A 14,368-nucleotide genomic window follows, 5' to 3' on the forward strand; every position below is an offset into this window, starting at 1 on the left:
TGCTTAGAGTCTAAGGGGAGCTGGGCCTGGAACAGAGCAGGCGGGCCTGGCTCTTGACCCAAGGGGCATTCCATTACCTGAGATGCTGTCTATAAAGTTCTGTGTGAGTGACTGGAACTGAGGCGGTATGGGAAGTGCTCTGATTGCTGCCCCCCACCATCACCAGGAGGCTCATGGAGGAAACCACTGGAGCACCAGAAGTAGGGGACGGCTTTCGGTTCAGGAGCTGGGAGGAGGAGATCAAGGAAGGCTTTGTGGAGGAGAAGGAAGGCATGAGTCCAAGCTACTGCAGTTGACCAGAAACGTTCACCAACATCTTCTCCCTAGATGAAAAGCTGGAAGGGAGAGAAAGATAAGCAGAGATGGGCACTAAAGTGGTCCAGGCAGAGGCGAGAGTGCAGGCAAGGTCAGAAATCAAGCTGGGTGAGCCAGAGGAAGCGCAGCTCGGGGCTGTGGAGGCAGAGCTGCTCGTGGAGCCTGCACCCTGGTTCCTCATCCAGAGCTTTGCACCACTGGGGGCCAGAGGCCTTGGGGAGAGCTGACACCAACGCCAGCTGGTACACCATGGGGAGCACATTGCAGTGCCCCACGAGTCCCAGCTGCCTGGCAAGATGGTGAGGTCCCCATCACTGATGGTCCTAAGGTCCCTGTGAGGATGATTAGCTTTGTATTTTTCCTTTAGTTTATAGTGCTAAAAACGTAGTTAAAAATATTATAACAGGCCCTGGCCGGTTGGCTCAGTGGTAGAGCGTCGGCCTGGCGTGCAGAAGTCCCAGGTTCGATTCCCGGCCAGGGCACACAGGAGAGGCGCCCATCTGCTTCTCCCCCCCTCCCCCTCTCCTTCCTCTCTGTCTCTCTCTTCCCCTCCCGCAGCCAAGGCTCCATTGGAGCAAAAGATGGCCTGGGCGCTGGGGATGGCTCCTTGGCCTCTGCCCCAGGTGCTAGAGTGGCTCTGGTCGCGACAGAGCGACGCCCTGGATGGGCAGAGCATTGCCCCCTGGTGGGCGTGCTGGGTGGATCCCGGTCGGGCGCATGCGGGAGTCTGTCTGACTGCCTCCCCGTTTCCAGCTTCAGAAAAATGCAAAAATATATATATATATATATATTATAACAGAAATGATACCTGGTCATGAAAACTGATTAATCAATCCCTTTAAAGCAGGGGTCGGGAACCTATGGCTTGCGAGCCAGATGTGGCTCTTTTGATGGCTGCATCTGGCTCACAGACAAATCTTTAATAAAAAAAATAATGCCTGACCAGGCGGTGGCGCAGTGGATAGAGCATCGGACTGGGATGCCGAGGACCCAGGTTCGAGACCCCAAGGTCGCCAGCTTGAGCGCGGGCTCATCTGGTTTGAGCAAGAGCCCACGAGCTTGAACCCAAGTTCGTTGGCTCCAGCAAGGGGTTGCTTGGTCTGCTGGAGGCCCACGGTCAAGGCACATATGAGAAAGCAATCAATGAACAACTAAGATGTCGCAACATGCAATGAAAAACTAATGATTGATGCTTCTCATCTCTCTCCGTTCCTGTCTGTCCCTGTCTATCCCTCTCTCTGACTCACTCTCTGTCTCTGTAAAAAAATAATTAATTAATTAAAAAAATAATAATGTTAAAAATATAAAACATTCTCATGTATTACAATCCATTCATTTCCTACCACTCATGTTCATGGTTGCAGGTGGCTGGAGCCAATCACAGCTGTCCTCCGGGACAACACCAAATTTTTATTGGATAATGCCTAACGTACACGGTCGTTGTATGGCTCTCACGGAATTACATTTTAAAATATGTGGCGTTTATGGCTCTCTCAGCCAAAAAGGTTCCCAACCCCTGCTTTAAAGGATGAAGTCAAAGGAATGTGAGTTTTAGGTTCAAGCCTCAGACAAGAGTGGAAGCAATACTCAGTTTCCAAAAGTCCATTCTTGTCCTGAGGTTCTCAGCTTCCAGACCTCCAGGATTCTCAGACCATGAAGAATATGTTCATTTTAAGGCAAGGATTCTAAAGTTCCAAGACCATAAAATTCTAAACTCCATTCTCAGAGCATCAGATGTATTTACAGAAAACCATCAGATAAAAACTGAGGTCCAGCCTGACCAGGTGGTGGCACAGTGGATAGAGCGTCAGACTGGGATGCCCAGGACCCAGGTTCAAGACCCCAAGGTCGACAGTTTGAGTGCGGGCTCATCTGGTTTGAGCAAAGCTCACCAGCTTGGACTCAAGGTCGCTGGCTCGAATAAGGGGTTACTCGGTCTGCTGAAGGCCCATGGTCAAGGCATATGTGAGAAAACAATCAATGAACAACTAAGGTGTTGCAAGGAAAAACTGATGATTGATTGATTGATGCTTCTCATCTCCATTCCTGTCTGTCTGTCCCTATCTATTCCCTCTCTCTGACTCTCTCTCTGTCTCTGTAAAAAACAAAACAAAACAAAAAAACTCGAGGCCCAGCAAGGCGGGCCTGAGGTCACAAAGCCTGTGAAAAGGATTTGAACTCCAGGCCTGACCGATGCAGTCAGCAAGACTCCCTTTGCTTTGATGAGCCTATGATTCTAGGACAAAAAGTCCAGATTCTGACAGTAAGCTTGGAAACAATGGCATGCTTCTATTGAGCACTTACCTTACGTCCGGCAACTTAACATGCATGAGCTCTGCCAGTGCTCGCCGAGTTCTATGAGGTCAGCACAGGTATGTTTTGCCGATGACTACATCTGGGCTCCAAGAGAAAGGGCGCGTGGGGTGAAGGTGGGGACCCCATTAGTTGAACCCAGGTTGGTGCCCTAACCATTGTGCTTACTGGCTCTCTGCACCCCCAGAGTCTGTCAGTCAAACATCCCGCGATTCTCAGCAGAGTCTCTGATTCCAAATCAGAGATGAGAAATCCTGGGCTCTGGGAGATGGCCTGAGGCCACAAAGGATTTGGTCCATTGCATACAAGGACTTTTCCAGTTTTAGATAGGATTTAATTCAAAGTCTCTGCCCGCTCCGGGTCAGCGAGGGGTGCAACGGGTGGGGGAGGCAGGACCACGCTCTTCAGCCCAGGGGTCCCCACTTCATCCCGGCTATCTCCCGTGATGGCCCCTTTGGCAGGTCCTCTGCTTCGCATCCCCCTGCTCCAGGCAGCAGGGGCGCCCGGGGCTGGAGCGCGGAGCGTGGGGAGGCGGGGGGCGAGGGGCGAGGGGCGGGCGGAGGGAGGAACAATGGCCCCCTCCCCTCCCTGGCCGGCTGGAGGGTGGGGTCTCCCCGCCCCGCCTCCCTGCTCCTCCCCCGCCGAGGCGATGAGGTAATCGCGCCGCCGAGAGGCACGCTCAGCCGGTGCCCAGCCCGGTCGGTCCCCGTGCCCCTGCCCCGCCGGCCGCCGCCCCCCGCACTGTCCCGGTTCCGGCTGCCCGGCTCCACCATGACGGAGCGCTGCAGCCTGTGGAGCGCCCTGTCTGCCGCTGCCTGCTGCTTCTACCGTGGCTCCTTCGTGCAGGTGCAGGTGAGGGGGCGGCTTGGCCCCTGCCGGGCGCTCGGGGCTGGGACCCCCGGCCACTCTGTTCTGGCCCGGGAGCCTCAGCCCCGCGCGGCCGCGCAGGGTCTGGCGGAGCAGCGGCTGCGGGCTGCGGGCTGCGGGAGGGGGCGGGGTCGCCCCAGCCTCACCTCTAGGAGCCTGACGCTCCTCCTCGGGGTGAGGGTCCCGCTGCCGCTCCCGGGACTCAGGACCGCAGGGGCTGCCGTTGGGGTCCTGCCTTCCTCGCAGGAGGGAGCTGGGCTGGGGCGTTGGGGAGCAGGAGATGGGGTCCCCGGCGTCCTGCTGATCCTCCAGCGAGCATTCGGGTCCCTGCGGTTGACCTCCGCAGCCTGGCGCCCCATTGTACCGGGGCGCTGGGCGAGGGTCAGGAGGCGCCGCGAGGGGCGGGAAGCCGCGAGGAGGCTGCGGCACCCGGGCCTGGGGCCAGAGCCCCTGCCGTCCTCCTGAGCTCGAGGTGTGCTGGGGCGTGCTCCCGGCGCGGGTCTCTAAACTCGGCTGCCGGGCAGTGCCGGGCGGCGGCGTGGTGGTGAAAGGGTTAAACGGAAGGGGGTGGAGGGGAGGACCCGACCCCGCCTCTCTGCGGAGCATCATCTGGGGATGGCTTTGCTCGTAGTTACGAGACTAGAGAAACTAGAGAGTCCTTGCTGGGCGCCGGCTGGTGGGAAGGGTTAAGACCCTCACGGGGTCTCCATGCTTTTGCCTCCCGTGTCCCTGGAGGATGCCAGGAGCATCACCTTGGCGGTCCCCTAGGCTCACACACGCTCTTAGCCCGCCTGAATGACGGCCGCGGAGGAGCGCAGCATCCCTGCACCCGCCAATCAGGCGCGCGCAGACCGAGGCGGTGAGATCATCTCTGGCCAATAGCTGTGCGCTGAGCGCGGGATGCTGCATTCGCGCCCCAGCCCTCCCCCTCCTGGGAGCTGGGGACCCCCGGGTCGAGGGTAAAGAGGAGGGCAAAAGGACCCTAGGGTTCCCCACCTTCTGGTGTGTGGTAGGACCAAGGTGGTCCCCCTAGATTCTGCCAGACCTTTGATTATGGCTAGGAAAGTGGAAGCCAGTCTCCCACTCCCAACCCCTCATTTACAGATGAGGCTACCCAAGCCCAGAGAAGGAAAGTGATTGACTCAAGGTCACACAGTGTCAGACAGAGTCTTGGGGCCAGGTTCTTTACCACACAGTCCCCTCTCCTTCTTTGCCCCATGTTACTCTTGCTCCAGCTCTGGTACTGGGGCAAATACTCAACTGCATGCTCAAGGAGAAGGACCCCAGAAGGCCTGTATTCTCTCCCCTCCTCGGGGTGTGGTGTGGTGCACGGAGCGAGGCCAGGGGCCCTGAAGAATAGCCAACCCTGTGGAGAAGTTCAGGCTTTGAGAAAGCTCACATCTCTGTGTGGCCCTGGGTCTCCCTGCCCTTCCCAGTTATCACTTTCTACCCTGGGCAGAGCATGTGCAGAATCTTCATTCTTCACCCCCATACTCTGCACTGAGCCACTGTACGCATCACCCACCTAACCATCTCTCCCCAGAGCCTTACAGGCTCCTCAAAGCCCAAATTTTCATGGGTCCATCACCAACTGCTCTTCCCCGAGCCCTGCCCACCTCAGAGACTCCATTGTCCTCCTGGGGTCTCTGCCTGGAGTCCTCTCTGACCCCTCTGCTCTCTACCCCCACACCTGGTCAGTGGTTCCCTAAATGTCCTTCCCCCAATTCCCATCCCCACGCCCCACCCCACCCTGCCATTACCTGGAAAACGCTAGACCACTCCACTCAGCAGATTGAACCCACTCCAACACTTTAGAAATGTTCTGTGGCTCTGCTGTGGCCTCTGGGTAAACCCCAGCTCCCCCGGGCAGCCTCCCAGCCCGGGCACACCTGCCCCTGCGGCTCCCCTGCCCCTCTGGTGCTTCTCCCATTGCCTTCCACCCCCCAGGACCTTGGCTTTACCCACAGGGCCTTGACTTGTCACTCTGGTTCCAGAAGCTCTTTCCTGCCCATCTGCCCACCTCTGTCCCCACCCGATGGTTTTGGTTGGTTCATCCTGTCCCTCTTCAGACCTCAATGTAAACATGACCTCTTCAGGGACTCCACTCCCTGAACAGATGAGGAGGGACACTTTCATCCTCTCCCAGTGCTCTCTGTGCAGCTCTGAATGTTCAGAAAACCTGGAATTGCTTGTCAGGGTCTACATGGTGCTTCCAGGCCAGAAGTCACCTGACATGATGACCTTGAGGTCTCAGCCCCTGGCACAAGGATCTGTTTCAGAGTGAGGGGCTTAATCAATGTTGAAATAATGGAGTCAGAGATTCTAGGTCTCTCTGAAGCTGGGAATCAGAAGGTCTTGGGAACACTGTAGATTAATGTAAACTGAGGTAGTATGGGAGCAGAGGGACAGACCATGGAGCTGCAGAATTAGGCTCTGAGATCTGTGGGAGGTCTGAAGAGGCAGGGAGTGGCCTGCAGGACCCTTAAACCCTAGTGGGTGGGGGTTTCTGGGGAGACATTGTCACCTGAGCCAGGCCCTTTCATACCACCCTCATCTGACCTGTCATCTGGCTGTGTCTGGGCCTGATCTCTGTGTCCTTGTGCAGTCATCTTTGGAGCCTGGAGTTGGGGGAAGGGAGAGGAGGAAGTGTCACATATCCTCACAGTGATGATGGCATCTATGGGCTAGTCACAGCACTCTGGAGTATTGTCTCCTTTCATCTTTGCAAGTCAGTGAGAGAGGTTCTACCATCATACCCATTTTTCAGAGGAAAAAAACAATGCCCAGAGAATTCACATGACACAGCCAGGACTGGGCTGGACTCTATGGTTGGGGTACACCTGACAGCAGGGGCTCCCCTCCCATTCCCCTTAGGTCTCCCACCCCAGGCCACAGTAACCAGGAACCCAGGAATCTCCCCCTTTGGGCAGGTGGAAGGGAGGGGTCCTGGGTGTTATCTCCAGTAAATGGGACTGGGCTCCCCTGCTGGCTGCGGTTTCCCCACCTGGCAAGGATTGCTTGAGATGGCAAGGGGGGAAAGGCCTAAAGGACAACATAGATGTCTGTATGGGGAATACAAAAAGGATGTCTGCGTGGGGGCCTTTGTTTCCCTGTTCACCGCTGCATCGTTTGTCATTCTGCTGTATAATTCACCGTCCCAGAATGTTTCCTCACCCATCCAGCCCTGATTTTGGTCCATGCTTTTGCCAGGGTACCCGCTGCCTTACCTCCCAGAGCTGCCCGTAGAACTCCCCCCGCCCACCACTTCAAGATCAGTTTGGTGTCCTTGGTGCATCAAGAGTGTTTTGTTTTTGCCATCTCGTCCAGGAAGCCTGCCTCCAGCACTCCACCTCGCCTAGACTTCTTCATCTTCTCCGTTCTGAAAGCCCGCCTGCTCATTGACGCTGTCCAGCACTGTGGTGCTGACCGCAGTCTACTCAAATGCTCGTGCGGCTTTTCCTCCCCTCTTAGAATAGGAGCTTCCTTGAGGACAGGGCCTGGTTTATTTATTGCCTCACTCACTTATGCCTGGCACATAGCACAGGGCCTGCAACACGGTAGGCACGGCTTGGTGGAATTCATTGAGATTCCTCTACTTCTTCCAGGATAGGGACTCCCGGGTAAGAACCTTGCTGGCACCTGTGCCTAAGTGTTCCCAGGGATCCAGGATGGAAGGAGTTCACCCGATGCTGGACTGGGAAGGAAGGAGAAGTGGGGCTTTGAGCTGGATGCCAATTTTTGCTGTCTCCCACCCAGTTTTCCAAGGAGAAGTACATCCTGGACTCATCGCCTGAGAAGCTGCACAAAGAGTTGGAGGAAGAACTTAAGCTCAGCAGTACAGATCTCCGCAGCCATGCGTGGTACCATGGCCGCATCCCCCGTGAGGTGAGTGGGCCCTGAGCTGGGACCTCAGCCCTAGACCCTTCCACTCACTGCTTGGCTGGCTTCAGCCAGAGAGGCTCTGACTTATTGCTTGGTGGATTTAATCACAGTGGACTACAGGGATGAGGTCTACCTATATCATTTACTGACTGCAGCCTTGAAAAAGTCACATCACCTCTCTGAGCCTCAGTTTCTTCATCTATAAAATGGAGGCTAATAATAGTACTTCCTTCAGAGGGCTGTTGTGAGAATTAAATGCAATAATGCAGGTAAAGTGCTTAACATGATGTCTAACAGTGAGTTCAATGAACATTGTCTTTTGTGGTTGTTATTATTGTTAGTTGTTTTTTTTGTTTTGTTTTTTGTTTTTCATTTTTCCGTAGCTGGAAATGGGGAGGCAGTCAGACAGACTCCCGCATGCGCCCGACCGTGATCCACCCGGCACGCCCACCAGGGGGCGATGCTCTGCCCCTCTGGGGCATTGCTCTGTTGCATCCAGAGCCATTCTAGCGCCTGAGTCAGAGGCCACAGAGCCATCCCCAGCGCCCGGGCCATCTTTGCTCCAATGGAGCCTCGGCTGCGGGAGGGGAAGAGAGAGACAGAGAGGAAGGAGAAGGGGAGGGGTGGAGAAGCAGATGGGCGCTTCTCCTGTGTGCCCTGGCCGGGAATCGAACCTGGGACTCCTGCACGCCAGGCCGATGCTCTACCACTGAGCCAACCGGCCAGGGCCTGTTAGTTGTTTTTTAAACGTTTTGTTCAGTGGGTCTGTACCTCAACCTCCTGTGTGTTTGGTTAGTGAGTATCAGTTCTAAGGCTCAGCAAAGCTGAACTTCCAGCTAAGACTTGGACTTGGCCTGACAGTCACCTGTGTCCTCTTACATATCTGCTGTAAATCTTTGTCAAGTATCAATTCTGGCCTGACCAGGCGGTGGCGCAGTGGATAGAGCATTGGACTGGGATGCCAAGGACCCAGGTTCGAGACCCCGAGGTTGCCAGCTTGAGTGCGGGCTCATCTGTCTTGAGCAAAATAAAAAAATGCTCACCAGCTTAGACCCAAGGTCGCTGGCTCAAGCAAGGGGTTACTCGGTCTGCTGAAGGCCTGCAGTCAAGGCACATATGAGAAAGCAATCAATGAACAACTAAGGTGTCGCAACGAAAAACTGATGATTGATACTTCTCATCTCTCTCCATTTCTGTCTGTCTATCCCTATCTATCCCTCTCTCTGACTCTCTCTCTCTGTCCCTGTAAAGAAAAAAAAAAGTATCAACTCTGCCAGGCCCTGTGCGGGCACCAAGGATGCAGGGATAAAGTGGGTGGTGGCTTCCTTTGAGGGTAGGGGCTGACAGGCAGGCAGATGGGCAGAGCCCAGTGGGAGAAGTGCAAGAATGAAGTGGCCAGCAGGAAATGTGGGGGAGCCTTCAGGAGAGGCCACTGAGGGGAGGAGCCATTGTGAGAGGGGCAGGAGTTCAGCAGGTGGTCAGGATGTCCCAGGCAGACAAAGCAGCTTGGGCGGGTCCCAGAGATGCGACAGGGCGCTGGCTGTTTGGAGGAGTGGGGGCTGGCATTCACTTTGCCCAATGTGAGCCCTGAGAAGGAGGAGGTCTGAGACCTGAGCTTTAGATCATGATGACCCCCGTTCCCCAGATGCTATGTCCCTGTGACTTCCATCCTAGGGTCTTATGGCTGCCATTCCTGAACTTCTGGGCCCTGGCTGCCCACTCTGCACCTGGGTCACTGTGTCCCCCACCCCAAGCTTCAGATATCTCTGTTCACTCTGTCCCCACGATCCCAGGTCTGGCCCTTTGCTGCCCCTGCCCTACCGTGCCTGACTGTACCCTGCCTGGCCATTCATCCTGCAGGTCTCGGAGACCCTGGTACAGCGCAATGGCGACTTCCTCATCCGGGACTCGCTCACGAGCCTGGGGGACTATGTGCTCACCTGCCGCTGGCGCAACCAGGCCTTGCACTTCAAGATCAACAAGGTGGTGGTGAAGGCAGGCGAGAGCTACACTCACATCCAGTACTTGTTCGAGCAGGAGAGCTTCGACCACGTGCCTGCCCTCGTGCGGTATCACGTGGGCAGCCGCAAGGCTGTGTCAGAGCAGAGCGGCGCCATCATCTACTGCCCCGTCAACCGCACCTTCCCGCTGCGCTACCTGGAGGCCTGCTATGGCCTAGGCCAGGGCAGTGGCAAGGCTGCCAGCCCTGCCAGCCCCTCGGGCCCCAAGGGCAGCCATATGAAGCGGCGCAGCGTCACCATGACTGACGGACTCACGGCTGACAAGGTCACCCGCAGCGATGGCTGCTCCACCAGGTAAGCTAGGACCCCAGTTCTGCCTCACTGTCCTCATTGGTCAAGTAGGGGTGTCAGTAATGAGAGTAGTGGTGAGAAAGGGGAGGCCCAGTGGCCCTGAACGGGGGAGAGATGAGTGCCCCAGAGCCTCAGTGTGCAGGAAACAGGAGGAAGGGCAGGCTGTACTGTGAGGCCGCACAGAGTTCGCAGGCAGTTGGACCCAGGTTGTAGTCCCAGCTGTGTGTCCTTGGCCCTGCCACTGCTCCGGTCATCTCCACACTCCTGCCTGCAAAGGGCTCTCACTCGGGTAGTCCCTTCTGGCCCAGGGGGAGCCCTGGGGACTGTCCTGTTCTAGGCAGAGGCCCTGGTCCCTGCCGCCGCTGTGCCCCTCCCCCCCACCTAGCTTGGCCAAGGCAAACATCAGAGTGGAGGGCTTTGCTGTGTGCAAACCACACAGGGAATGGAGTGTTCGCAGTGACGTTTTGATGAGACGCAGTTTCCTCTGAGGCTGGGTGAGGCCAGGCCCTGTCTCCAGGACATGCCACAGCAGCAAATCATTCCTGAGGCCTCCTGTGCACCGAGCCCTGCCCTCAGTGCTCTCTGTGCCCAACATAACCAACTCCCAGGTCCCCTTGCGTGGTGAACTCTGTCCACACCCCCGCTTTGCAGATGAGAGAATAGGGCTTAGAAAGGGGCAGCGTTTGCGAGAGGGTAAGGCAGATTCAAACCCAGGTCTGTGAACCCGTCTGTGCCCCTAATTTCTGTGGATTCCCTGGCTGTTGGCAAAGAAATCAGCTTTTCTGTGCCACAAACACTTGGATAGGTCTCATCGCGCTGGGCCTGGGCTGGGTGATGTCTGCCAAGGAGTTGATGGTTGGATCCCCTGCGGACAGCGGCCACTTGGCCTGTGGTTTGGAACCGGTGGCGGTAATGGTGCCAGGCTGCACAGGCCGTGTGTACCCAGGCATCCTGGGCGTAGTGTGGGAGCAGCAGGGAGGGGCCGGGGGCCGGGCCGATTCCCTCGGTCTCCTCCCTCTTCTGCTAGCCGCCCTCACCAGGCAGTTCTCCAAGGCGGGACAAGGCTCCCCGAGCAGGGAGCAGCTGTGCAGTTTGTGCACTGCATGAGCCCTTTCTTCTCTGGGCTTCAATTCTGTAGCTGTTCATTGGGAGGTTGGACTTGATAACCTCCAAGCTTTTTCTCCCTTTGAAGTTCAGCAGTTCTAGGATGGAAGCAGAGGTGGGGGTCCTAAGGCTGGCCAGGGACCTGTACCTCTGGGCTCTCCGCTCACACGGGTGTCTGTTCCACAGCACATCACTGCCCCACCCCCGGGAATCCATCCGCAACTGTGCCCTCAGCATGGACCAGATCCCAGACCTGCACTCGCCCATGTCCCCCATCTCCGAGAGCCCCAGCTCCCCTGCCTACAGCACCGGTATGGCATGGCCCGCGGAGGGGGCAGGGACAGGTGGGGGGTCTGGTGGCAGTGATCTTGTGTGTGCATGTGATTTTGATGAATTCTGTTACAGCGTGTGATTGTGTGTGTTCCTATCTCTTTTCTGAGAGCAAGGCCCTGCAGGAATTTACATTAAAAACCTGCTACCGTTACCTATTGACATTGACATACAAACAGATCCATGGCTTGCTCATTGTAACAATTTATTCAGTCCCTATTGGGCACCAGGCACTGTGCATAAGGTAGTTCCCAGTAGTTTTCCGAACGCAGTGGAGACTGCCCAAGGCTCGCAGTGCCACTGAACCTGGGCTCCGAGGCCGTGCAGGACACGACGTGGCCACACAGTCCCACTGGTGGCCCTCCCACCGCGTGTAGGCTGAGTGTTCGGTGCTCTGCCAGGCCCTGCGTTGACTAGGACTGAACGAAGCTCTGAGTCCAAATGGCCTATTCAAACAAAGCTAGCCATATCGTACTTTAAAATTTTTTTTATAAAGTGGACTTTACTTTGTATAGCAGTTTTAGGTTCACAGAGAAATTAAGTAGAGAGTACCGAATACTGTGCTTTATTTATTTTTTAAATACAAAGAAAATTTCTGTTGTAGAAACATGCTGCCTGACCAGGCGGTGACGCAGTGGATAGAGCATTGACCTGGGGTGCTGAGGACCCAGGTTCAAATCCCTGAGGTTGCCAGCTTGAGCACAGGCTCAACAGCTGGCTTGAGTGCAGGCTCAACAGCTTAAGTGTGGGGTCGTCGGCTTGAGCATGGGATCATAGACGTGACCCCATGGTCACACTGGCTTGAGTCCAAGGTCACTGGCTTGAGCAAGGGGTCACTGGCTCAGCTGGAGCCCCGCCCCCTGTCAAGGCACATATGAAAAAGCAACCAACGAACAACTAAAGTGCCACAACCACAAGTTGATGCTTCTCATCTCTCTCCCTTGCTGTCTGTCTGTCTCTGTCTCTCTCTCACTAAGAAAGAAAGAAAGAAAGAAAGAAAGAAAAAAAGAAAGAAAGAAAGAAAGAAAGAAAGAAAGAAAGAAAGAAAGAAAGAAAGAAAGAAAGAAAGAAAGAGAGATGCCACTACTTCATTTCTAAAAGAAAATAAAAAGAATGTTTCCAACAGGCCGTAGTGCATGTTGTCCATGTGATGGGCGAAGTGTGCAGGCAGAGGAGCAGCCTGGGAGGAAGCTTTGCTGGGAAGGTTGTCATCTTATGGGTTGTCATAGATCCCTCCCTAAACACAGGCCGCCATCTTTATCATAACTACACAGTTGCCTTCAAAACATCTTTGTCTGCCCTGGCCGGTTGGCTCAGTGGTAGAGCGTCGGCCTGGCGTGCGGGGGGACCCGGGTTCGATTCCCGGCCAGGGCACATAGGAGAAGCGCCTATTTGCTTCTCCACCCCCCCCTTCCTCTCTGTCTCTCTCTTCCCCTCCCGCAGCCAAGGCTCCATTGGAGCAAATATGGCCCGGGCGCTGGGGATGGCTCCTTGGCCTCTGCCCCAGGTGCTAGAGTGGCTCTGGTCGCTGCAGAGCGACGCCCCGGAGGGGCAGAGCATCGCCCCCTGGTGGGCAGAGCATCGTCCCCTGGTGGGCAGAGCATCGCCCCTGGTGGGCGTGCCGGGTGGATCCCCGTCGGGCTCATGCGGGAGTCTGTCTGACTGTCTCTCCCCGTTTCCAGCTTCAGAAAAATACAAAAAATACAAAAAAAAAAAATCTTTGTCATAACTACACAGTTGCCTTCAAAACAAAATTCCTGAGTTTAAAAGTTAAAATGCATTGCCAGAAATTATCAACTGGACAACTTCTAAGCCATGTGGCGTATTCAAGTGCCCAGGAGCCAGGTTTTAGATCTCAGCTCTTTCACTTGCCGGCTGGGTGACCTTGGGCAGGTCAGTTCCCCTCTCCCAGCCTCAGTGTTCTCACCTGTAAATGAGGGTCACAAAGGAACTTACTTCACAGGATGTTGAGAAGGTTAAATGCACTAATGCACAAAGATGGATCTCACAGGCAGTACGAGCTCAATTAATATCACCTCTAATTTTGGATGGTGGTTTTCTGTTTTTGATTAGTGTATCTTCAGCATGTTGCCAGCTCCTGACAAGTGTGAGCTCATTAAATCATTATTACTAATTCATTGAGAAATTATTCCACGTGACACAAGGAACTCCAGCAAGTGTGTAGCTTTCCTGAATCACTGAAAGCTCCGCCAACTAGTTCCATGGTTCCCACGGCGGCAGCCTAGGGAGGGAGTGTGCAGATGCCTGGGGCCAGTGACTGCAGTGTCCAGAGTGTCACCGAGGGCCGTTCAGTTTGCCGGAGGCCGCTGGGCCTGGCCGGGGTGGCCGGGAAGCAGGGGCAGCATCTCGAGGGTGGATGGAGTCTGTCCTTTGGGAAGGGGATGGGGACCTCACTGGGTGGGAGCCATGGTAACTAGTTCTCTCTGCCTGTCCCCCTGCAGTGACCCGTGTTCAGGCCACCCCTGCAGCCCCCTCAGCCACAGCGCTGCCGGCTTCCCCTGCCACTCGCCGCTCCAGTGAACCCCAGCTGTGTCCCGGAAGTGCCCCAAAGCCGCCTGGGGAGTCGGACAAGGGCCCTTACGCCAGCCCCTCCCATACTCTCTGCAAGGCCTCCCCATCGCCGTCGCTCAGCAGCTACAGCGACCCGGACTCTGGCCATTACTGCCAGCTCCAGCCTCCCATTCGTGGCAGCCGGGAGTGGGCAGCGGCTGAGGCCTTCAGCCGGCAGGCCAAGAGCCATGGGGAGAGACGGAAAGAACTGTCAGAAAATGGGGCCCCTGAGGGGGACTGGGGCAGGGCTTTCACAGTCCCCACTGTAGAAGCCACCTCTTCCTTCAATTTGGCCACCTTCCAGTCACTACTGATCCCCAAGGATAACCGGCCACTGGAGGTGGGTCTCTTGCGCAAAGTCAAGGAGCTGCTGGCAGAGGTGGATGCCCGGACGTTGGCTCAGCATGTCACCAAGGTTGACTGCCTGGTAGGTGCTGGGTGCACACTGGGACAGGGGCAGCACCTGCCCTCTGGCTTTAGGGTAGGGGTCAGGGTGCTGAAGAGCTGGCCCCTAATTTCCCCAAATATAGCCAGAGGGCCTGGATTCTGGCTTCATGACTATCCTTGACTTGCTGTGTGACTCTGGACTGATTGCTTTGCCTCTCTGGGCCTCCATTTTCTCCTTTAAAAGCAAAACACAATATATTCTTGCTTCCTCCAGGTGTCAGTTTAGC

General features: G+C 55.7%; 1 protein-coding gene across 4 annotated transcripts in view; it reads left to right on the top strand.

The window, feature by feature from the left end:
* Positions 1-14,368, top strand: part of SH2D3C (SH2 domain containing 3C) — a 34,871-nt gene that overhangs the window by 14,397 nt on the left and 6,106 nt on the right. For 3 of the 4 annotated variants that reach the window (XM_066367079.1, XM_066367081.1, XM_066367080.1), the window contains 4 exons: positions 7,252-7,380; positions 9,238-9,692; positions 10,980-11,104; positions 13,586-14,121. In XM_066367079.1, coding sequence (XP_066223176.1) covers positions 7,252-7,380; positions 9,238-9,692; positions 10,980-11,104; positions 13,586-14,121 — 1,245 coding nt within the window. Of the gene's footprint in view, positions 1-3,334; positions 3,481-7,251; positions 7,381-9,237; positions 9,693-10,979; positions 11,105-13,585; positions 14,122-14,368 lie in introns of those variants that run through there. The other variant, XM_066367082.1, reaches the window with a different exon arrangement.

The sequence above is a fragment of the Saccopteryx leptura genome, chromosome 2 (genome assembly GCF_036850995.1).
Source record: "Saccopteryx leptura isolate mSacLep1 chromosome 2, mSacLep1_pri_phased_curated, whole genome shotgun sequence".
NCBI classification, from domain to species: domain Eukaryota; kingdom Metazoa; phylum Chordata; class Mammalia; order Chiroptera; family Emballonuridae; genus Saccopteryx; species Saccopteryx leptura.